Source organism: Malania oleifera, chromosome 4 (assembly GCF_029873635.1).
Source record: "Malania oleifera isolate guangnan ecotype guangnan chromosome 4, ASM2987363v1, whole genome shotgun sequence".
In the NCBI taxonomy this organism is placed as follows: domain Eukaryota; kingdom Viridiplantae; phylum Streptophyta; class Magnoliopsida; order Santalales; family Ximeniaceae; genus Malania; species Malania oleifera.
In genome coordinates this window covers 7,688,390-7,712,178 of record NC_080420.1, presented here as the reverse complement: position 1 = coordinate 7,712,178, position 23,789 = coordinate 7,688,390, and the positions used below count along the sequence as shown (strand labels likewise).

The window sequence follows — 23,789 nt, the reverse complement described above, 5'->3', positions numbered from 1 at the left end:
ATATATACAATACTTTATATATATATATATATAATACTTATTATTATTATTATTATTATTAAAGTTGCTAACTAGCTTGGCATGATTTTTATGAAATAGGTAATAATGATATAAGAGGAGAATCCAAGCAAGATCCACGGCCCACTATGACCTCAGAAATAAATGAAAACCCTGCAATTAAACAAAATTTATTGAATAAAGGAAATCCATCCTTCACCTCTTTTCATGGTTGAGTATCAATCCTCTCTCTCTCTCTCTCTCTCTCTCTCTCTCTCTCTCTCTCTCTCTCTCTCTCTCTCTCTCTCCATGTAAGATAATGAAAGGTCATGCATTATTATATTCCTTTAGTCAGTATGTGTGGAGACAAAGTTCAATATGCTTTTCGTTGTCCCAACTCAATGCATGCCTCCTCCAACTCTTCTCCTCATAAATGGAAACGTTGGGATAATATTGCAAAATCAAGCCTTGTTCCTTTCTTTCTTTTCGTCTTTTTTTTTTTTTTTTTTTTGGTACGTAAGCGTTGGGATGCAAGCTACAACATACTTTTTTCGCTGGTTGCATGCCACGACCTCCAACTCTTCTGATCGCAAATTAATTGATCACGTTGAAATCATAAATATCAATATACATTGCTTGTTTTTTTTCCTTTTTTGATTGGTGTGTGTGGGATAAGTTCAATAAGCTTTAATTTTCTGGTCTCCGGTCCCCCAACTTGAATGCATGCCTTATCCAACTTCTCTAGTCGCCACTTACTCAAAAATGATGCATGCCATGTCCCGAACTCGGAAATGAGACCCAAGAGTGAGAATGTAACCTAACCTGTGCCTATATCCAATAAAACATCCAAAGATACAGTATAAAGGATGAGAATCTGATCCCATGGAATTTCCAAGCACCCTATACACATCCAACTACAACACAATATATGCAACGAAAAAAGGTCATTTTATACATAAATGGCACCATACCAGACTCTATATAAGAGCAGAAAATAACGCTCTATCAAACTGCTTACAACCGGGTGCCCAACATATCTCAAAACGGCAATTCACAAAACACAAGTCCTAACACTTACCCAAGCGCTACTCACAGTACACCGGTCACTATGCTCCCGACACAAGGACGCTAGTTTCGGTTACTCGAAAGACCTGTAAAAATTTACGTACAGTAAGGGTGAGACACATCTCAGTAAGTCAAACACAGGTTATTATTAACCCAGCTGCCCTCACTTGTAGTATATCTAGATTCTACAGATTGAGCACTTCCAAACTCCTCTCATTTTTGTTTCTCCGTAGTAGGATTTTATGGAGTTCGACCCACAAGAAACCAAAGAAAAGATTTAAGCAAACATTCAGCAGGTCATTTTTAAGATTTTGTAAAATCACACAAGAATGATCAAAGCTAAGAAATTGACCGTGTTGAAATACCATACAGAACATGCAGACACAAGAATGATCAAGGCTAAGAAATTGACTATGTGTTGACAAATACTATACACAACATGCAAACACATTCATTAGAACATTGAAATGCTATTGAGCAGAGAGTAGAAGAGATCGAGAGAGATTTTAAAAATAAATGAATGTTATGAAAATGGGCTAGTCCTTCTCCTCCTCAATCAGGCATGTCCTCCTCTTAATTTTAGTAGTTTTGCTTTGTATATATCCTGTAAAAATGTCTGAGGTGCTGTGTTTTTGCCATGCATTCATAGCCTGGCATGCTTGCTTGCAATGGCAGCAAAGTGGATGGTTTCACATTTTGGGGGCTTCTTGACTCTTTGCGATGTGGGAATTGAAGACTAAGTTTGACTTTTTTAGGCTCAGACCATGTCAGGGGCCTTTGCACACATCCCAAGCCTATAGTTGGCTTCAATTTAAGCCCACGGTGGGCCTTAAATTCAAGCATGGGCCCATATAGGTCAAATAAGTCATGTTTTAAGTTCTACCTTGGCTATGCATATAAAATCAGTGAAAAAAAAATCATAATTTTTTTTTTTTATTTTTTTTTTGAATCAGTAAATTTTGTTATGCATGTTTGGCCTTAAAGTCCTCTCAAATGAGAATAATATATTATAGAAAGTATTATTCCAACATTATTTAAGGTGCCTAAGTAGCTTCATTTCATTCATCACACTTTGCATGTACTTAGATATTATTTGTGCCTAACACAGAATATGCATATTTGCATTTAAAGAAGAAACTCGAATCACAATATACATAATGTCACAAGCTATTTTGATTGGACGAAATAAAAAATACAAGAATCAAAAGAACTAATATTAACACCAATTTCTCAATTATCAATGCTTCTACTGCATCAGTTCTCATGAGAATATCCATCTTGATTGGTTTTGTCACCCTTGACGGATTGATCCAATAAATTGAATGAAAGCCCATTTCGCTCTTTCAAACAATAGATGAAGCTTAGGTTCAGTGAGTTAATTACCATGAATTGATCTTACTTAACCTAGTTGAGTAAAAGTTTAGATATGATCTTTTCGTCAAATGCCATTCAATTCTAGAAAACCGATAAGTAATTGGTAATTAAACTTCTTAAACCATTTGAAATAATCCATTATGCAATAATAAACAATGTAATAAACATTTAACTCTTAGGTTTTGGCTTAAAATTGCATCTACCGTATATATTTTTGAACCAATCTTAAGCACCAAAAACTTATATTTGCAATCTGTGCTTAGCTTCTTGTGCTCCCTCAAGTTTGGAACAATGAAGTTTACCACATTTAGATTTTAAATTTGAAGACATAATTTCCAATATTTATTAACATTCACAATAACTCCAAATCTATTCCAAAGCACTAACCAAGAAACCTTCATTACCATAAAACACATAAATCAGTAAATTACTAGAAAATAAATTTCTAGTCCTTCAAAATAGAGAATTAATAACAATATAACTAAATCAAATAAAGCAATTCAATAATCACAAGTTTTATCCATATTTAGACCAAAAGCACGATACAATTCCCATATAATCATCAAATTTTTTAAAACTACCGTATTTTGTCTAATTAAATCTGGGTGGAAGAAATATAGTGAAATTGTCATTTACCAGACTTATTCAGATCAATTCAAATATTAAATAGTTATTATTTGTTTGTAAATAACATATATGAGCTTTATATTACTGTTATTATTTTGTTATATTGTCCAATATTCATATATTTTAAAAAAGAAATGCTAATATATATCAAGTTTCTTTAATGAAGCTCCATTCATGGTAGTTCTAACGAAAAATGAAATGTACCTACCCTAAGAAAAAATAGGATGTCCCTAAACTATATAGTTCCAAGTAAATAATGTAAGAAAATCTATATTTGTACTATAAAAGCACGTATACTTTGTATTTCGACTAAAAGCACGAGTGTCTACCATCTCATATAGCCCACGAAGTATTTCATGGCAAAAAAAATACAAGAAAATAATTGAAATTTGGAACCTAATAGTAGGCTTAGTTACAATGACAGTTACAAATATCCAACTTTTCTCCTTCATTTTCACTTTCAACTATTTCGTACCAATCAAGTAGAGAACAAAAACATTGTAATAAAGGGAGCAAAGCAACACATTCTAAAGAGCCAAACCAATAAAATCATGACTGGCGTATTGGTGGGTAGTCAATCCTCAATCACCACCAAAGACTCAATTGGTGACAAAAACGCCATCAACCATCATCCTAAGACTCTTGTGCCTGAACTAGAGATCGGGGGATGGGCCAGAAGAATGAGGCAAAATGGTCTTAACGCACTTGTTCCATTTGTGCAAAGGAAAGTGACTATACTGGCGCCTAGCGGTCATTGATCTTGATTAGCACAAGGAGGAAGGTGTCACGAACCTATTGAGGATCTTGAGCACAGGTTGTGGCGATGAAGGGGCATTGTGTAGGTGCAGTTTTGTTAAGGAAAGCTAGAAAGAATGGATTCGCAAGCACGAGAACTACTTTAATGAGGAATTGTTATGAGATGAGCAGAAGGTGGACTCCATAACGACGAGTTTAGCATGACTGACGAAGTAGTTCAAGCAGTTCAAGAGCATGGCAACGAATTGGGATAAAAGGTTTAGGAGTAGAGAGAGAGAGAGAGAGAGTGACGAGGTTAATAGAATGGATCAAGACTAAAGGTAATTGATAGATAAGAAAGATTAATAGAGGGCTTATAACTGGCCTTCCACTAGATGCCAGCAAGATAGAAACTTTCTACAACTATATATAGACCTAAAAGCGTGAATCAAATTCATCTATATCGCTAGAAGACCAATACTCAATGATGCTTGCACTCCCACAATAAATGCAAGAAGATGAATAGACACTTCCTAATATAATAGATGAAATTGAAGGCAAAGTTGTAAGGTCACATCTAGCTAGAAGATGTACGGAAAGCTAAGAAATAATAAATCTTAATGCAAGATATTTTTGTATAAAAGTATTCATTGAGAATTCAATTGTGGGACACATGAGTAATTTAAATTTTAAATGACTACTTTATAAAGAGTAAACTTGAAATTTTGATTTTTGCCACTTTGAGGACTATTGTATTTTCCCTTTTAGTCTGTCAGGAATAATTTAATTGGGTTAAGTTTTTAGGTCAAATTGGTGCTCATCTATAACTCTAGGAAAACAAACATTATAAAGTACAAGTATGAATCTAATTTTCCTAACGTGTTAGCAGTTAGAGGACCAAGTGTGTGACGAGATCAATAAGGATCATTTAAACTCGATAGATGGATCTAAATAGGGTTAAGACATGAGAGGTAAAATTAGTTCGAAGGCATGTGGAATGCAATTTGAGATGCCTAAATTGCGGGGGTAAAGCGCACTTGAATAATTTTCGAAGAACTGGCTTGCTCCCACAAGGGAGACAATTGATACCCAAGGGGGTGAGTTCAAATTAATTCAAGAGTTCATGCACATGTTCCTATGAACGTAAACGCGTAATGGCTCCTAGTTGGTTGCATGAAAAATGATGACTTTTATTCAAAGGATAGTAATTGGAACTTGCAAGTGATAAGGAGATTGCTGAGAATTTCACTTATAAGTATGTCCCACATTAAATGGTTGGATTCAAGACCCAATAAACTTAAGCTTTTAGATCAAGTTTTTGCTCAACTATGCATATCAAGCTTGTGCATAAACTCTCCCATTACTAACAAGGAAAATAAAAGAAAAGATTATGCATACACACAACAATAGGGAAAAATCAAGAGAAAAGAAGAACATGATACATATGCATGGTTTGGTAGTGTATCTACATCCATGGAACCCTTGTGTAATTTCTACTACATTATTAAAAAAAAAAGTGATACGCTTTCAACCCTCGTTTATAATATGTATTTATAGTCTTACATGAAAATCTCAAAACACCCTCATATAACAATACAATTACACCACATTCTCACACGTACCCATACAATTATATGATGCAGATATGTTCTTTTGTTTTGGTCAATTACACAATCAAATATTATTATAATTTGCAATCAAACATTAATTACATGCGTTAGTGATTTTTAATCTCATAATTTTATTATGGAATCACAATTTTTTTTAAATCGTTGTTAAAGCTAAATAATATTAACGAATCATGCAAGTGTTACTAATAAGAACTTGTTACTTTCTTTAAAACTATCTATTTAAAGCATTCAATTTATAGAAATAGGGCAAAACTAATAGTGACACTGTAAAATCACCACCAAGTTGAACAATAAAAAAGAGAACACTCTTACCCAACATTTAGGAAACCATGAGCCGAAAAATCTTTTACTACACAAGAAATCAATCACAAGGCACATGAATATGAATGTTTTTCCATAATTCTCTCTTAAGTAATTAATGAATAAGGCAAAATTCAACAACCCCTAAATTTTTCAAATATAATGTTTCTGATTCTTGAGTACTTTCAAAAACTACCCAAAAAAATTTTGCGTAGTAAAATTTTAGTTTACGATTTTTTCAACATTATATTTGATAGGTTATTTTGAATTTAAAAATATTAAACTATGTTTTATTTGTTTTATGAAGTGTTCAATGCTTAAGTTTTTTAAAAATTTACATTAACAAGATTTTGTACCACTATAATTACGAGGTCTTTTATTGCTTATTATTTATTAATATTTTTAAATTTTTCATATACTTTTTGTAAAAAATGAATTAAAAAAATTATTATGTTGATGTTATTTGCTTAATCCAACACAATTAGATCAGCAAGCCTAGTCAATTCGAGAATTAGTTAAGTCTATAATTCACTTATCAGAACATTATACTAATCAATTTTCTCAATTTAATTTATTAAATTAATATCATTTTAAAATATTATTTTATTATGAGTAAAATCTAATTTTCACATATATTTAACAATTGACTAACACTGAACTAATGAAAGGTTCATTTTGTCAATTAAATTAAAATTCAAGGAGTTTTTTAATAATTTTTGAAAACTAAGGGCTTGTTTGGCATTATTGTTCTTGTGTTCCTATTTCTCCACAGTAAAAAAACAAATTATAAAAACAAGTTTGTTTATGTTATCTATTTTTATTTTTGTTGCCAATTTTCAATTGTTTACCAAAAAATTAAAATACCAGATTTTATGGTTTTCAGTTATTTTGACAACCTCTTACTAGAAATTTTAATATCTAGAAATAGTTTTTTATATTAAATTACTCACTTTATACACTTTTAAATTAAAATTAAATGGTCATATAAATTTAACTATAATTAAAAGAAAAATATACATAAATTTTAAAAAATAAAAATAAAGCCAATTACAAAATACCTTCACCATTTTCAATTGTCATATCCAAAAAAATATTTATTATAAATTAAATTTTAAAAATATAATAATTAATTAAAATAATTATAATAAATTTTATTTATTATAATAATTTTTTAATGTGTCTTAAATGTAATTTTATTATTTTAATCATATTTTTAAATATTATTTTATTTAAAGATGAAAATGAGCATTTTTTTTAATTAAGTTTTTAATTTGTATTAGCTTTATAAGTATTAACCAAACAGCTTACTAGTTTCTAGTTTTTAATTTTTATTTCTAGTTTTTTATTTTCATTTCTCTAATTTTTTACAGTGAAACCAAACAGGAAGTGAAGTGTCATATTTGAAAAACGCAAAGGGTGTTACTAAATTTTACCCTAATCGATATAAATATAAAATATAAAAGCATGCATCAATCAGTGGCTCATATAAGACCCATAAAAGTCTCTTCTCCCCCCAACCTTCATTCCAAAGCAATTTATGAGCAGCGTCATCACTCATGATATATCATGACCTGTCTGCAGTTTTCATTAAGTTTGCATTTGCAAGCATAATCTCAAAACTTAAATTTGAATTTTGTGAAAGGTACTCTCCAACAGCATCCAACCCACCAGCTATGCTCAAATTATTAGGGATCCTAGACATTTCATTTGCTATTGCATTTCCTTTTCTACCAGAATTCTTCATTGGTGTAGATACCTTCTTTGATCTTGGTCAATTACATAAAAAGACACTATCATGATTTGCAATTAAGCATTAATTATGCTTCTTTAACTTCTACTATTATAATTTTTGCATACTATACCTTATTTGTGTGCTCAAAATTGATTATGAGACATGTAACAATTCTTCTTATCAATCTCGGGTGGAGATTTGCCCCAAATCACACTCTAATTGATAATGTTCTACTTTTTAGTATTTAATTAGCTCTCCTTCAAAGTTAAATTGGCACTACTAAACATTAGTTCGCATAATGAATTTGTGACCAAAGCTCTTAAACTACTTTCTTATCCCTCTAAACCAGAAAGGCCAGCCCAGTGCACAAAGCTACACATATTCAGGGTCCGAGGATGAGGCAGACCACTCCATTTGTCATGTGGATTAGCATTACTGCACGGCTCAAGTCACTCCATTTGTCATATGGATTAGCATGCGTTAGATAATTTAGCAATTAGCGATCAAATTGCAATTTAGTTACAAATTAAAGAAATAAAATGCAAACTTTAAATATTAGAAATGAAAGAGCAAATAGGTGAAACTTCAAAAACTAATCAACAGTGTGATATATTCATGTCTACATCAAAAAATTTTAAAGATTTATCCTTTATACGTGCAAGTATATAATTAATTAATTGATAATATGCACGAAGAGATCTAATTGAAATAGGTCAAGATGTTCCTTGTAATCTATACGAATTGTAGGACATCCCACTATTAAAGTTTGAGACTTTTATATTGAAAGTTTAGGATCCAAAACTTAAGTATTGATAGCATCTATATGAAATGACTACCTCTCGGTGTCTAGCTCAAAGATAATAAATCTCTAATGAAAAATATAAAAAAGGGGGGGTGGGGGGAAGAATAGGGCAACTCCTACTTTTGAAATATTCAACCCAATATGTACTATTAAGCTTATTAGTACAAATTCTATTTTTTTTTTCTCTTATATATATTATTACTAGTGTAATTCTTATTATTAGTGTTTGTTTTCTCATAATGTCTAGATTAAACACCTGGTACAAACATTTGTATCTGCACTGAATTTATCACCCACTACAGTGATATATTGGATCAGAAAAGTTCAAATAAATCAACCCATCAGTAACTCAAATTCAACTCACTGGATAGCTCAACCCTGCTCATATTAATTTGAGTTTAAATCAAGCTCAAAGTATTTGCATGACTTAATGAATCAACCCACTTACAACCCAGTTGAACTTCTGCTATTTCAATATTTTGGATTGTATAAGCAATATATAAAATATTTAGCATACATATTTAATATTTTATAGTACATTCTATATAGCATGGATATATTCCCTAGTATTTTACAGCCTCAGAAAATAATATTTCAGCATTTTTTGGTTACCGTCAAGGATTGGGAAGAGGTTAGAGGAAGTTGGGAAGTTTTTGCATATTGCATTTTCAAATGGTATTTTTAAGCACAAAATATGCACGAGCACAGAATCTGCATAATATAAGTTATTCTCATTTTCAGATAGGCACAAGTTTTTTGGATCCTTAACCAAGCCACCCAAAATTTTTTGGTACTATTAAATGGCACTCCTTGGTTCTAGCCATTTGTAAACAAGCTAGAACCCTCAGTAAAGCCAGCCCTGGAAGCCAAATTTGCAATCAGGTATGCCAGATTTGCAGCAGACATAAAAATATAGAGGCCCACATCTATACGTTTCTCAACCTGAAAACTCAATTTTTTACCTCTAATAAGCCGCTGTTTCAACTTAATGTTATCTCTGAATCTGTCTACATCTCACATCTGCCACAAGATGATGGATGTGGGGAGCATACCATTTCACTCTCTCAACATGATCTATTGAAATTTCCCAACAGTAACCTGCACATACCAACAATTTTGACAAAGTACTCAATGTCAGGTTTTCCCACAACTCAGATTTGATTTTTGGATGTGTTCAGAATGCAACATGCCCAAAGTAAAGAATGGTGAAAATGCACCTTCAGATTTAGCAATTTCATGTATAGATTTTGATATATGGTCAGTCCACAAAACCTCCTCCAAGTCCTTCACATTCCCATGTAAATGCAATATTCCACCTTCAGCCCTGCATTATCAGTATTCCCATTGAAAACATGTGCATATACACACAAAGTATCAAAAGGAAGTATATATAAGAGTGTGTGTGTGTGTTAAAAAATTGATGTGACACTCAGGATGACAGACCTTAAAGCCCTTACAGCAGTAACCCAGCTGCCCTCACTTGTTGGAAGGAGGCCAAGACAAACCCGATCAGCAACTCCCTGATAGAAACAATATCGAAAGGAATCAATACCAAGCCAGCTTACTCTTTGAATAAATCAATAAATCATGTGCTATCATCATAGTATCATACTAGGTTCCAATTTGATTTAAAAAAGCCAATCGATGCATTAACAAAACTACGGCTTTTTAAATAAAAATAAAAATAAAAATAACAAACAAACAAAGAAACACAAAACTAAGGGGTAATCCAGCTAGATCAAATAATTATATAAGCGCTCTATCAAAGCACCCATTGACCAGCCCTGACCCCTCATGCAGATTGTGAATCAGCATTTTAGCTGTTGCCTCTCAGATGGTGCACCTACTCGTTTGAAATTGATTTTTATTAATCTGGAAGAACTCTAAAAAACATGATGGATTTGGTTCCTATGATTTCAATTACTCCTAAACATTCTAAACATTAGATTTTCCAGGATTACGGTAGAAAAATAATAAATAAATAAATATTCTATACCAAAAAAATAAAAAATAAAAAGAGGAAAGAAAATTAGAGTAAGCATGTACTTTAGGAGCCAAAATCCGGTTATCTCCTTCAAGTATGATGCAACGATCAGACACAGAATTGGCTTGAAGATTATGTTGGAGTGCCTCAACAGCATGTGGATTCCACTCACAAGCATAAACGAGTTTAGCCTTGGCCCTGGTCAACCAACATTATTGTTAGAATCGGAAAGGGGGGAGAGAGAGAGAGAGAGAGAGAGAACTACAAAAGATGAGATCAAAAGCAGAAAGACGAATCTGGTAAACAATACGTGTAAGAATGATCAAGCAAAGGCACTGCAAATATAACAGTAAACAAACAGAATGGGTGAGCAAAGCAACCACTCACGGGATGGATCAAACCTGGCAGTAGCACCTGGCCAAGTAACATATTCAAGAAAGCTTCCAAAAGTATGAACATGCATTTGGATTCATGGATTTGGATTTTTAATTTTGAATATTGGAGTTTAAATAACAGGGTTATTACAAATCTGCCACTACTTATGCCCAAAATTCCTTCAGATTTTGAGCAAATCTAATTTCACAAGTGTTTTTTTATCAATTCAAATAGATTCAAATCATGGCATCCAAAAGGATCAAGAGAAAAAAAAAAAATTAAGGATATGATAAGAAGTTAAAGAAAAAAATGTGACATAAGAGTTGAGACAATCATATCCCTAATCCGACTGTGATCTGGGAGGTGGAAATGGAAAGGCTCAGCAACCTTAATTCAGGCCCTCAGGCCTCAAGCTGATTTTTTTTCATTACTTTTGCTGCAAGTGTCTAGCACATTTGGTGGAGCAGAATCAAAAGGAATTTTGAAAGCAAAGATACTAATAGGGATGCTATTGTTTTTTGCATTGCAGAGGGTGTAAAATGTAGAATTTTGGGTGTAAGGAGACTGGGAATTGGGAGATTCTGATTTTTGTATTGTGGAAGTATTGGCTGTATTGTTTCCCTTCGTGCTTATATATTTCTTCTTCGCTTCTTCTAAAGAAACAAATGAGGGAAGCAATCCCCAATGCCGTGCCATATTTATCTTCATGCATTTTCAACTAACTCAATTATGTATAAGGTTCTCCCCAAGATGTAAGGTATTCATCACAACTTCAGTTTCTTAACGGAATCAATACTAATGACTTGTTGCATGTGAGGAGAACTAATAGAGCAACTCATCCACAAATTCGTGCAATGTGCTTTGTTTCTAATAAGACAAATGAACACTAGATCCTTCATTTCCCAGTAGGTAGGCAACTTAGATGCAAGCTTGATTCGTTTGCCAGTTAGACACTGGCAACTACTCAGGCAGTCCATGATTTTTTTTCTTTTGTTAGTGAAGTTTGGGGGCTTTGGGGAAAAATAAAAAAGGAAAAGACTGTTAAAAGGTTGTGCTTGGAAAGCCATTCTTTGGATTTCATGGATGCAAGTTATCTGGCTCAATCCATAGTCCACAGGGAGGAATGCTAGAATCTTCAAAGATCAAGTCATACATTCTCATTTGCTATGGATAGAGGTTTTTCTAACTACTCTTTGGACCTTAACATTATAGGATTTTTTTTCCCAATGTTTCTTTGACTGATATGCAAAGAGATTGTGGCTCTCTTGTAATTTTTTTTATCTTTCGTAATTTGTTGGGCATCTTGTTCTCTAGCTCCTGTGCTTCTCCTTTTCCTAATAAATTTCTTTTTCTATCCAAAAATATTACATAGGATATATATTGATAATAAATATTGATAGAACATTCCTACAGAATATGCAACACCACTTAGGGCTTGTTTACTTGTGGAAAACAATGCTAGTTTCATTTCCAATTTTTCAAAAATTACAAAAGTGCCACATTTTCCAACAATACTAAGAACCTGTAGAACAATAATACATCGATATATATAAATACACACATACATGTAAGGTGGAAAACATTTTACTTGTGAAAAACATACATGTTTTTCGAATTTTCTATACAAATGTTGGAAATTAGAAAATAGGGTGGCATTTTTCTCAAGCCCTTCAAAAACTGAAAATGGAATACAAATATATATATATATCAACTAAATACACAGTAAATATTTCGCCAGCAAAAAAATTGAACACAACAAAGTAAAGACTTATGATTTTTTGTTTGCATTCTTTAGCAAACACCAACAATCTACAAGTTAGAAAATAAGGCGGTTTTCTACATCAGCTCAATGTGTCCAAGCAGTGGTGAATCTACTTTTCATCTTTTCTTGCATTGTTCTACAATTCTACTGCTTGGTGGGCAGGAGTTGGGTTTTTGGGTAGTTTAGAGAGCATTGGATTTGCTCAGGTTCTTTGGATAGCTCACGTCTTTGAGGGGCTTTTGGAAGGATCTGGAAGATAGGAATTTGTACAGTTTTCCTGTTTTTTCTGTGATTTGGCATCAAAATATTTGCCATTGTCTGCTTTGTGATAAGAGAACTTTTCCCGCCTCATGAAATGCTACATCTGGAGCTTTTAAAAGAATGCTTCTGCAGGGTGGAAGGCTTTATCATCAGTTTCTTTTCTAAACTTTTTTTTTTTTTTGGGGAGGTGGGAGGGGGGGGGGGAGGAGGAGAAGGGGAGGAGGGGATTTATTATCCTTTACTTGCACTGTTTTGTTTTTCTCTCTCTTCTATTCAATAAAAACTGTTCTTTTCTTTTAAAAAAAATTGTTAATAAGAAAAGAAGACTTAAGATCTCAAAACAATGAAAATGAAAATTGTTACCATTCGCCATCAATCCCACATATACATACACAATAGAAAGAAAAAGGGAAAAAATAATAATAATAATACAGATCCTGCATTCTAGACATAGTAGGAAGGCTCACATTTCCTGCACCCCTCTCTCCAAAACATACAAGATCAAGAAATACAGAACAAAGGAAAAGACAATATGCCAGATCCTACATCCTCCTCTCTCAAAAACATACAAGAACAAGAAATACAGAACAAAGGAAAAGACAATATGCCAGATCCTACATCCTAGACATAGTTGAAGAGTTCAGCATACTTGAAACAGTAAGCCCCAAATGTGAATTAAAATACCTGACAAGGAATGGCAGAACAAAATATCCAATACCAGCAAACAAGTCCACAATAACTTCATCTCTACAATCCAGCTGGCCCATGCGAATCTTCTCAGAAAGATTGCCCCAGGAGAACATGCACTTGGTTGCATTAAAAGAATAAAGAATTCCATTTTCACAATGATCAACCCAGCCACCATCCCCCACAAGAATCTCCAAGGTACTGTCCCTTGTGCCAGTTGGGGCAACGCGTCCCTACAAAATGCCATCCAATTGATGAACCAAATACATAAGAAGACCAATTCACCATAATAAGAATAGCAGAAACATTGGGGGAGTGAAATTTGCAGGCATTGTCATATGACTTTCTCTCCCACTGGCCTAATTTTAGAGATTGTTTGCATATAGGATTTGATATTATCTCCTAGAGATTGTTTCCTCATATGACTTCGCATTATTTTGATTGTTTGCTTATTTAGAATAAGGAGAAAGCCTATATCAAGGGTTAGTGCATAACCATGAGTGGCAGATTTTTGAATTTCAAGAATTAAGGCCTAAATTGAGGGTTGCTTTAGTTTTCCCTTTCTTTTTATTTTTCTCATTTAATTTCCGTGAACTTCATTTTTCTCTTTATCTTTTGTCATTTTCTAGCTGATTACTGCATCAATTCGGTATCAGAGCCTCATTTCAGTCCTTCACCACCATCCACCACTTCCAGCCCAACTAGCATGTCTTCCTTAAGGAATAACTCCAAAATCATCCACAGTATCTCTTTTCGCTTCAATCGAAGGCCATGGCTAGAGCACCATCATCATCATAGCTTCATGGGTAATGATTGCAACATTACAAGCTGCATGCTGCACATCTCCAACATCACGTATTCATGGGTCCATCATTGTCTGCCTGTGTGTGCCATCAAACACGAGGAGTTCCCAAATCCCTAACCCACATAAGGCCCCATCCTCCTATTTCTCTTCATTTAACCTTATTCCTTTTCCGGCAAAGAACAACAAAGCTCAGCCCAAAACTGCATAAGCCCAACCAGCTTTTACTATAACCTGATCCACCCACATCAGACCAAACCGAACCCAACGTGTCGAATAGGGCAACTCAGGTCGCACACAAGTCAGGGCTGACACAACTTTAATGCCATTTGATCCAGTTCAGTCTTCAGGGAAAAAAAATTCAGAGCAGAACAGAGCAGAGAGAGAGATCTTAAGCAAAAATATTGCCAAAAAACAAAAACTCTCATCACTCAGACAACATTTACTAATCCTTTGACATTTTCTCATTCATGAAATTACGCTCTCTTCTCAAACTTCCGGCCTCTGTTTTCTGTCAAACTCATTGACAGTTTCCAAGGTAATTATTGAAATTTTGCTGCTTGTCAGCCCTACCATCTCCAGTGTGACAAACATTCAATTGGTAGACTTTGAGACTTCAGGAAAGGTACAAGTTCCAGCTTTCAGAATAGTCATTCATGTTCAATTTATTGTTAATTTATAGAATGAGCTATAGTGCCTCTCTACATTATTTGCATACTTACTATGAGCTCCAGTAATTGTGAACTGTCAAATTTCACCTAACCAACTGCGCAGACCCAAATAGCACTCATTCAATTGCATTATTACTATGAGCTACAGTAATTGTGAACTGTCAAATTTTTTTAGTTTCCTTGAGTCTAATATCAGCACATCTAACCTACTTATCTACATTTCCCCCCTCAAGACCATCAAAAACTTGAAAGAAGCTCATGCTACCATCGAAAAAGAAATCTACACAACTAAAATTAACAATTATCATTATTAAAAAACCATAATCCAAATCCATGACTTGGTTAACCAACTCAAGAAAGGCTACTCTCCACACTAACATGGAAACTTTGTTCAGTCAACAAATAGAACAACAACTTACCTTGCATGAAAAGTGTTTAGGGAAACAATCTATCAACGTGGCCCAGGTAGAATCGTAGGATACCAGATCTTTGTGTCAACCCAAGGTACTCTCCACTCTAGTTGAGTCCTTATGACTGCTAAGTATAGTCAAGTCTTTACCCCAATTCTCCACAGATGCAACACACGCAGGAGCTTGCACTAGGCAACCTTCGTTGCCATGTCACAGAACATAGGTATCAATCAGTTGCTCCTCCACCTGCGGTTACTACACCTAGAGTCTCTCCTAAGGATATGATAATAGACTCCATTGGACTATTGGAGACAACCTTCATTATGATGATGCACGTAGATGCAGCTCCTCACCCTTTTGTCCACAACATAAGCATCCAAATTCTCAATGGACTAGGTGGGATTGTTAGATGTCAACCAATGGCTTATGCTCAGTTTCAACCTAGGTATGCATGTAATGATGACATTTCAAAGAATGTTAAATTTGATGTGCCTTCCTATGATGCAGGCTAGACTCTTCCAAATTCTTAGGTTGGCTACAAGAGTTAAGAGGACACTTAGTGGTATGGCATGACTAATGCATCCCAAATTTGGTTCACCAAGATGAAACTTACTAGCTCTGCTAAGCAATATTAGCAAACAATTCATTGTGGCTTAGAGCGTACAAGCACCACAAGTTCAATGTGAACTAAGAGGATTAAATTGTGTATAAGTATGTCCCTGCATACCATAGGAGATGGTTACTAGACCGATGATATAATCTTAAGCAGGTCACCATCAGTGTCACTGATTACATGGCTCATTTCGAGGATGATGCTGCTTTGCGACTATTCTAATGACTCCATGAACAATCTGTCCAAGTTTCTAGTGGGTTAAGGAATGAATTGAAGCAAGAGGTTTTCTTGAACTTTTAGAGGGAGGCCTTTCATAATTCATAAGACATTGGAGCTACAGAGAATCGGAGATATCATAGGACTTCAATGCAAAAGAGAGTCATTCCCCAGGCTGGAATCACGGGTCAGCCTAGATTGGTGACCTTTGATAGGAGGCTCCACCTGATCCCGTTAGCCCAACAAATCTTACAACCCTAATCCTTGACCTACGCTAGCAAGTCAAAGTGTCATCCAATGTCCCTCCTCTTCTAAGGGATAGAGGATCAACTCCTGTCATGTTCGACCACTTGACCCCCTCATTGAGTGTCATCATTGCAATGCTAATATACACATAGGTGCCCATTGTACTCAGCACACCCTAACCCCGAGCCAAAGATGAGAAACCCCAAGAAAACAACAACATTACAAACTATGAATCATTATACTAACCTGACTTTGGGGAGTGTGCAGATGAGGACCTTGTCTAAATCTTATTAGGTGTACAGTGGTCTCTTCAACGGAATTTGAGTCGTGAAAGCGCATCATCATCTTGTATTCTCGTGATAAGCTAAGAGATAAAATCTACAAACTTATCATCGATAGGGGTAGTTCCATTTAATGTAGTGTGAACGTTGTCCATAAATAGATTGCATCTCAGGCCCCAGCCTCACCCTCATCCATATAGGTTGCTTGGGGGGATAAGACTTCCTTGCCAATTTCTGAGTGTTGTAGGGTACACCATACATCTCCGGATAGGTGCATACTCCACTAAAATATCATGTAATGTATTGCCCATGGAGGTAGCGAGTATATTATTTGGTCGTCTTTGGATCTATCACATTAATGCCTATAACTTTGAGCAAAAGAATGCTAACATGTTCCAACACGGCAATAAGTTCAAGAACCTCAAAGACAGAGCAAACAAACTAACAAAATAAATTGAAATCAACAAAAATGCACCAGTTCAAAGATCTACCCATTTTTAAATCCAGCTTATTATAAAAATCTACTGACTGAAACTGAGTATCAAATGGGTAGGCTGCGCACCATATTGGAAAAGGGGGGGGGGGGAATGGTAGGCACATCAGCGTAAAGAAGATTTTTTAAATGGATGAAAAATAAAGCAACAAGTATGCCTGAGTAAATGTAATTTGCAGCTTACTTGGCGAGCAAGGCGACAAGTGTTAAGTGATTTGGCAACAGTGGGCCAAAGCTCCTCCCCTATTGAGTCCCATTGCGGGTCCTTGAAGCATGCCACGGGAAGCACAACAATATCACCAAGTCTCTCCCATCTAAGGCAGCCAAAGATGTCAATCTAAGTCATTTTTCATACTATAGCATACAAAAAAACTGCAAACATGAATATAAAAGAAGCAGGAAACCTGAACTCTTGTTAGAGAAGCAAAATTTTGTCTGCAGTAAATCTGCATCTCACTGAAGGTTACTGGCAAAGAAACAAATTTATAAAACAAACCTTGCGGGTAGCTGCTTTAAGAGCTGTTCTGATAGGCCTCTACGCTTTATCAAAGAGGCCACAGCTACACCCATTATTTGTAATGGAGATTTGGGAGCTCTTCTAATTTCAACAACCTCATCTGCAATCTTAGAAGCACCACAGGCCATTAGAAGATTCAAAGCTGTCAAAGATGAGACGTTGTTTAATGAGACCGCCCCTCTTATATATGGTTTGAACAAATGAGGATCATTCAGCCCTTCAAATGAATCTCCTATCTGATGTTGATTTTCTGGGAAAATGTTGCAAAAATCTTCAGTTACAGGAAAACAAATATGCATTCCATCTTCCTGTGAGTATGCCTTCCTACCAAGATCTAACCATCCAAATTTCTTCAATATGTCCTTCCCCAATTTTGCATATTTTCTCTCAAGTTGTAGCGCACATTGTGAAGCAACCATCTTATGTCCAACATCCATGGAAGACAGATCAGCTTCAATATTTAAGCTAGGGCCTTTGGTTAAATTTAATGCAACTCCATTTTGTGGATGTTGAAAGTCACCAGCTTTTGTTTCCATAACCTGTTCAAACTGAATAGCATGCTCTGCTCCAGTTTCAGAAGGCATAAGAATGTTATCAAAAGTCATCAATGGAAGCAAGTTGATCCTCACTGGCTCACTAAACTTTGTTCCGAATGCATAACAAGATGCCCCACCACCAATTACAACAAGATCATCGCCAACAACATTGGCTGTACTACGAACAAATAGATCTTTACCAATAGAGTTGAGTATCAGATGCTTCCACAAACGTAACCTCATATCAAACAATGCTAATTCTTGACAGTGTTGTCTCACAGGGCAACCACCAATAATGCCAAGATAATTTTTGTAAGTAAACATTGAGTGGGAGAACCTTGCATGTGGAGGTTTCCCCACCATCCTTTCCTTCTTCCATAAACATGTTTGAATGCTGAAACTGTAAAGGTCTCCTAGTGGTTTTTCCCCGCTATAACCTCCAAACATAAATAATTGAGATCCATATGCCACCAATGAGTGAGAATGACGAGCAGAAGGCCATTCCCCATGGACGCATATCTCACTCCACTGCGAATCGTCTGTATCAAGGACATGCAAGGATGAAGAGATTATATCATTGTTAAGCCCGCCAAATACATAAATCTTTGAACCTATGGCTGCTGCTGCATGCCGATGCCTGCATAAAAGTAGCATATATTTACTTAAGGGGAAAAAAAGAAATAAATTTAATACTTCTAAGGAAATTATAACAAACACAGTAACACTAATACTACATTTGGAAGAATGGCAGTGGAGGCTTGGACTTGTGTGGAACTCAACAAAACCAAGTACAGCTTTCTATTACATTTTCTCCAAATCTACACAACTCAGAATCCGAGGCTTGAACTCCATCCTCACAAACACAATGTAAAATTTATCATAAAAGATAATAAAGACGGCTAAAAAAGGGAACTAGCTAAGCTCAACTGAAACGATGTATCCTATTTCTAAGTTGATCATTGTTTTTTCAATTAAATTGTGAATGAATATCCCAGTAGCAGATATAAAAAATCTACATAAAAAAGGTAATGATTGAGGCAAATTTCATCAAAGCCTCATTTTTTTCCCCTGTAAGTGCTTCATGGCCACAAATCTTTGAACCTATGGCAGCGGCTGCCTGTATAAAATTAGCTTATATTTACTTAAGGCATCAAAAATAAATAAATAAATTCAATATTTAAGTGGATTTTAGCAAACATGGTAATACTAATACTATATATGGAAGCACAGAGTTAGAGGGTTGAACTTAGATTTGTGTGGAACTCAACAAAACTAAGTACAATTTTCTATCACATTTTGTCTCAAATTCACACGACTCCAAATCAATGGCCCGAACTCCCTCCTCACAAACACAATGTGAAAATTTTTGTGACAGATGGCTAAAAAAATTAGCTAAGCTCAAGTAAAATGATGTATCCTATTTCTAAGTTGGTGTTGTTTTGTCAATTAAATCATGAATGAATATCCCAGCAGCAGATATAAAACACAGGTTATAAGAAACGTTCTTGAGGCAAATTTCATTCAGAGCCTGAACTTTTTTGCCCTGAGAAGTACTTAAAGACCACAATGTTAAAACACAAAGAACTAAAAGTGGCTAAACAGCAAAAGAAGCACAAATGTGCCAAAGACATCACCTTGGAGGGAAAAAACAACCAGTGCACTTCAACAATTTCCACTTATTCTCAGCTATCGTGAAAGCCCACACATCATTCAAAATTTTTGTGGGATCTGCCCTGCCTCCAATAACAAACATAGAATGTCCAACCAAAGAAGACGTATGACCCAGGCGTGGAGATGGACTGTCCTCAGTGTCAAGTGATTTTAATTTACCAGAGATTGGATCAAGCAGTAAAGAGTCATTTCTTCTTGTATGCCTTCCCATGCCTCCAAAACCACCAAATACTAAAATTTTGCTGTCACTTGTGTTATACAATGTACAGGCTGAATGACCCCAAAGAAAAAGCTTCTCCAAAGGTTGACCAGCAATTGCCATTGGAGCGACAGATAGGTTACAACCAGGAAATTCAGATGACCCTGCCAATGATTCAAAGATTCAAACTTGCTGTCACATTAGAAGGAAATGGGTCCTGCAACCAAACATATATTAGTAGGTAACAGTACCACTCAGCCTATCCAAACACATGCACACACGATAAAAGATATAATGGCCCTGTGCTAGTGTATAAATCCTAATAATTAAATATATACTCATCAATGCATGTCAAGTTCAGCTGCTCTTTATAATCAAAAACAGGTTTTTGGGTTCTTTGCTCTTGTACCAAAGTTATGTAAAAATTCACTTGCCAAATAAATACAAAACTGACACTACGATCTACCCCAGTTTTCCGAGTTATAAATAATTCAAAAGATGGAAAGAGCATGCATATGAGAGAAAAAGAATCATGCTTAACCAGAATACAGTAATATATTAATATATGCAATCATGTGCTCTTAAAAGCAAAGTTCAAGTCGAACAGATAATACTCATAATAACAGCAAAAATAAAACCAAAAAAATAAACAAATAGATATATTTAAACATCATATTGGATGCACAAAAATTAACAGATAATGCAGCTAGCTGTTGTATAACAGCAATAAGAAAATAAAATAAAAATATTTTAAACATTTCATTGGATGCAAGAAACTGACATCAGGGAGCTTGCTGCGGTGTAACCTTTTAGAGAAATCAAGCTGTATATGACAGTTCTCAAGAAAGAATAAATTCAGCATGCTTTCAATATTACAAAAATTTCAGAGTATTGAGGAGAATAAAAGTACATAAATAATTTTTCGTAGTAAGGAAATGTTGAATTGCAGTCCATAGATATTGTCCATTGAGAATACAGCTTTTCATCATTTTTAGTATGAGCTTCTGACATAGTGACATGTACTTGACCTCCACAAGATATAAACTGTTTGCAGTTCAATATCTATGTATAAAGTGGAGTAGAGTGCATAAAATAGTGTCAACAATTTCTAAAATTTTGTAAAAGACTTTCATCAACTTATAAAGAAGATTATTTTTCCACCAAAGCCCTACTGAGCATCTATAACTTTTAGCCACTTAATATTTAGATACTTAGCGCAATGAATAGTTCATCCAAGAGTCCAGAGGCAACTGTCTGACTCAAGGTATGCAGGCCTTGTAAAGCTCTCATTAAGATGTATAGAGCATACAGTTTGAATACATGAGTGTACTGCATCAATATGAGGAACCACCACCCTGCAAAAGTTGAACATGTATCTTTATCAGATTAATGGCTCTTTCCACTTTGAAGTTTGAACTCCCTATGTCCAATGTCTAAGCTGCTTTGATGGGATTTTCACCAGAAGCCTTGTGTTCACAGTCACACTGACATTAAGACAAACTATTTGCATACAACAGACAGGTTCTTACACTGTTAAGTATTCAGATAAAGTCTTTCTAACTTCACACAAAAATTCAAATGTGCAACTATAAATAATTGATAACTGTATCAAACCATCAGACAGAAACATGGTCACACACAACACTGGTAAGATATCATTAAATCCATTTCCCAGCATTATTGTGGCAAAGTATAATTTTTTGGACTGGTGCTCAGTACTTCAAGATGGCCATTAAAAATCAGTCATGGCAGTCAATACATAAACAATGAACCAGATTGGATGGGGGTACAATTCTTCAATTTCTAATAAAGTTGTTTGTTCAAAACCAACTTATCAAAACCTCACACATTATCCACTTTTCTAAACAGTCAAAATAAGATTATCCTCTAAAACCACAGTTTATGCAATTAGAAACAACACATAATTAAAATGGGTATAGCTGTCCATATTCACATCATAACTCCATCACTGATCAAATTACCAAAATGGGTGTCAGTATCTGTTCTCGGCAAATTACTATCCTGATCTTGACTATCACTACAAGCATGACCCTCGCTGCAGACTGAGCCATTCTTATCATCTTCTGCTGCAGTATTCGAAAAAACTTCATTACCCACAAACCCATTGCGCCGAAGCGCTTGAAGGAACCCCTCAGTTCTCCGCCGATTCGCCTCCATCTTCTCATTGGCGATCCCAACAAGGTACCGGACATACTCCGGAGAAACCATCATCCGACAAGTGTCCCCCAACGGCACCTCCAGGCGTATAGAACAGCGAATCGCTACAATCACGCGCTTGTGCGCACTTGTAATACCCGATTCCCTGAACCCACAAGAAATAGCTGTAGAAACGAGCGATTGAGCTGAGCCTACATCTCTGCACTCGACGGCGACGATGAAGGGCTCGAACCTGAAGACGAGGTCGCTGTGCTGAGCGGAGGGCTGAGTCGACTCGGCCGGGAAGAGGAGGTCGGTGACCAAGTCGGGGTCGGCAGGGTCGTGGGTTATGAACAGCCAGAAGCCCCCTTTGGCTTTCTTCGACTTGGTGGTGGGTATGGCGGGTTGAGAGAGGATGGAGATGCGGCCAGAGCATGAGCTGGTGGTGAAGAAGGAGGGGTGTGAGTTGAGGGTGTTGAGGATTGGTATGATGGGTGTGTCTAGCGTGCCTTTGGGCGATTTATCGCTCTCTGCCGCGCCCATGGCGGCTAATGCCAACGCCTTCCTCTCCTCAAACTCCATTGATGTTCAGAGCAGAGCGCGAAGGGGGAGGAAGAGGAGGGTTTATGGAATGGACCGGGAGGGATGGGCCTTCAAAATTTTTATGGGCTTGGAAGTGAAAACTCGATCCATGTTAACTCGTAAAAATAGTGTTGTCTATTTTGATTTTTCACAAAATTATTAACCGCAAAAAAAAATTAATTGTCCTGAAATGATTTTGGCTTGCAATTTAAAAAATGAAACAAATTAAATTAAAAAATATAATTTTTTATTAGGTTCAAATAAGACTGAAATAAGAATTATGTTGTTACTATTTGAAATAGAATAATTGTTATAATTTATCAATTATTTCTACTATGTAATATAATTTTTCAATCATATAACAATTGTTTCCTCTATATGATATTCAAATCACCATATGTGTAGTAAATTAAAATTTGTTTGTATAAATTTTCTTATCATTTATCATTAATTTTTAAAGAATTATAAATTTTTAATTTATATTGAATTTTTCAAGATTTGTATGTAAAATATTTTGTCATTTTTTATTTATAAATTTTTAAATAATTGCAAAAAGTTAAGTTTTCTAATTTCAAAAATTATAAAAGATAATTTTCGGGATCATGAATTTTTGTGATTTGCATTTAAATTTCTATAGATTTACAAAAGAAAAACTCAATAAATTTTACTGTCTTTTTTTTATTATTCACAAAAATTCAAATTTTCTGTGGTCCCAAAATAGAGTAAGAAATCAGAAATCTAAAAAAGAACAAAAATATTATTTCCAATTTTTCCATACAAATTTAGAAAATTAGAAAAAAAAAAAAAAAAAAAAGTTAAGCTTTTATAATTATTTGAAAAAAAAATTAAAAAATTATTTAATTTGAATGTCCTATGAATAAAGGTTATGTTATTTAATTAGTTCAAAGGGGAAAACTTGAAAACCATGGATTCTCATTCATAGAGTTTAGAAATTATACCTACTCGACTTTCTTCTTCCATTTCTCTTCCTCCTTCCATAAAGAAAACTATTTTTTCCAAAATTACCAACCTAGTAGAATACTCCTATATTCCTGACTCTGCT

The 23,789-nt window shown here is 34.9% G+C and overlaps 1 protein-coding gene across 4 annotated transcripts; it reads right to left on the bottom strand.

Moving 5' to 3' along the window:
• Window positions 1-619: 619 nt before the first annotated feature.
• LOC131152800 (tRNA wybutosine-synthesizing protein 2/3/4-like) lies at window positions 620-22,822 on the bottom strand. Of its 4 annotated transcripts, XR_009136109.1 has the most exons (11): window positions 21,970-22,801; window positions 19,752-20,151; window positions 17,561-18,754; window positions 17,249-17,378; window positions 13,330-13,565; window positions 10,310-10,445; window positions 9,707-9,783; window positions 9,481-9,587; window positions 9,226-9,361; window positions 1,076-1,148; window positions 620-825 (listed from the first exon to the last, which is right to left on the bottom strand). XR_009136109.1 is itself a non-coding variant. In XM_058104667.1 (10 exons), exons 1-9 carry the CDS (start codon window positions 22,724-22,726, stop codon window positions 9,255-9,257), a joined length of 3,144 nt encoding a protein of 1,047 aa, XP_057960650.1. In that variant the 5' UTR covers window positions 22,727-22,822; the 3' UTR covers window positions 927-1,148; window positions 9,226-9,254. The 4 variants fall into 4 exon arrangements, 2 of the variants coding, with proteins under 2 accessions (XP_057960650.1, XP_057960651.1); XM_058104667.1 differs by lacking the exon at window positions 620-825 and having other exon boundaries at window positions 927-1,148; window positions 21,970-22,822; XM_058104668.1 differs by lacking the exons at window positions 620-825; window positions 10,310-10,445; window positions 13,330-13,565 and having other exon boundaries at window positions 927-1,148.
• Window positions 22,823-23,789: the final 967 nt, after the last annotated feature.

Coding starts and splice junctions, on each gene's coding strand:
- LOC131152800 (XM_058104667.1), bottom strand. CDS start 22,726: ATGGAGTTTGAGGAGAGGAAGGCGTTGGCATTAGCCGCCATGGGCGCG. Junction 18,755..19,751: donor GGTTGTTTTTTCCCTCCAAG/GTGATGTCTTTG, acceptor ACTTTTATGCAG/GCATCGGCATGCAGCAGCAG. Junction 13,566..17,248: donor CTTGTCGCCTTGCTCGCCAA/GTAAGCTGCAAA, acceptor GGCATTTTGTAG/GGACGCGTTGCCCCAACTGG.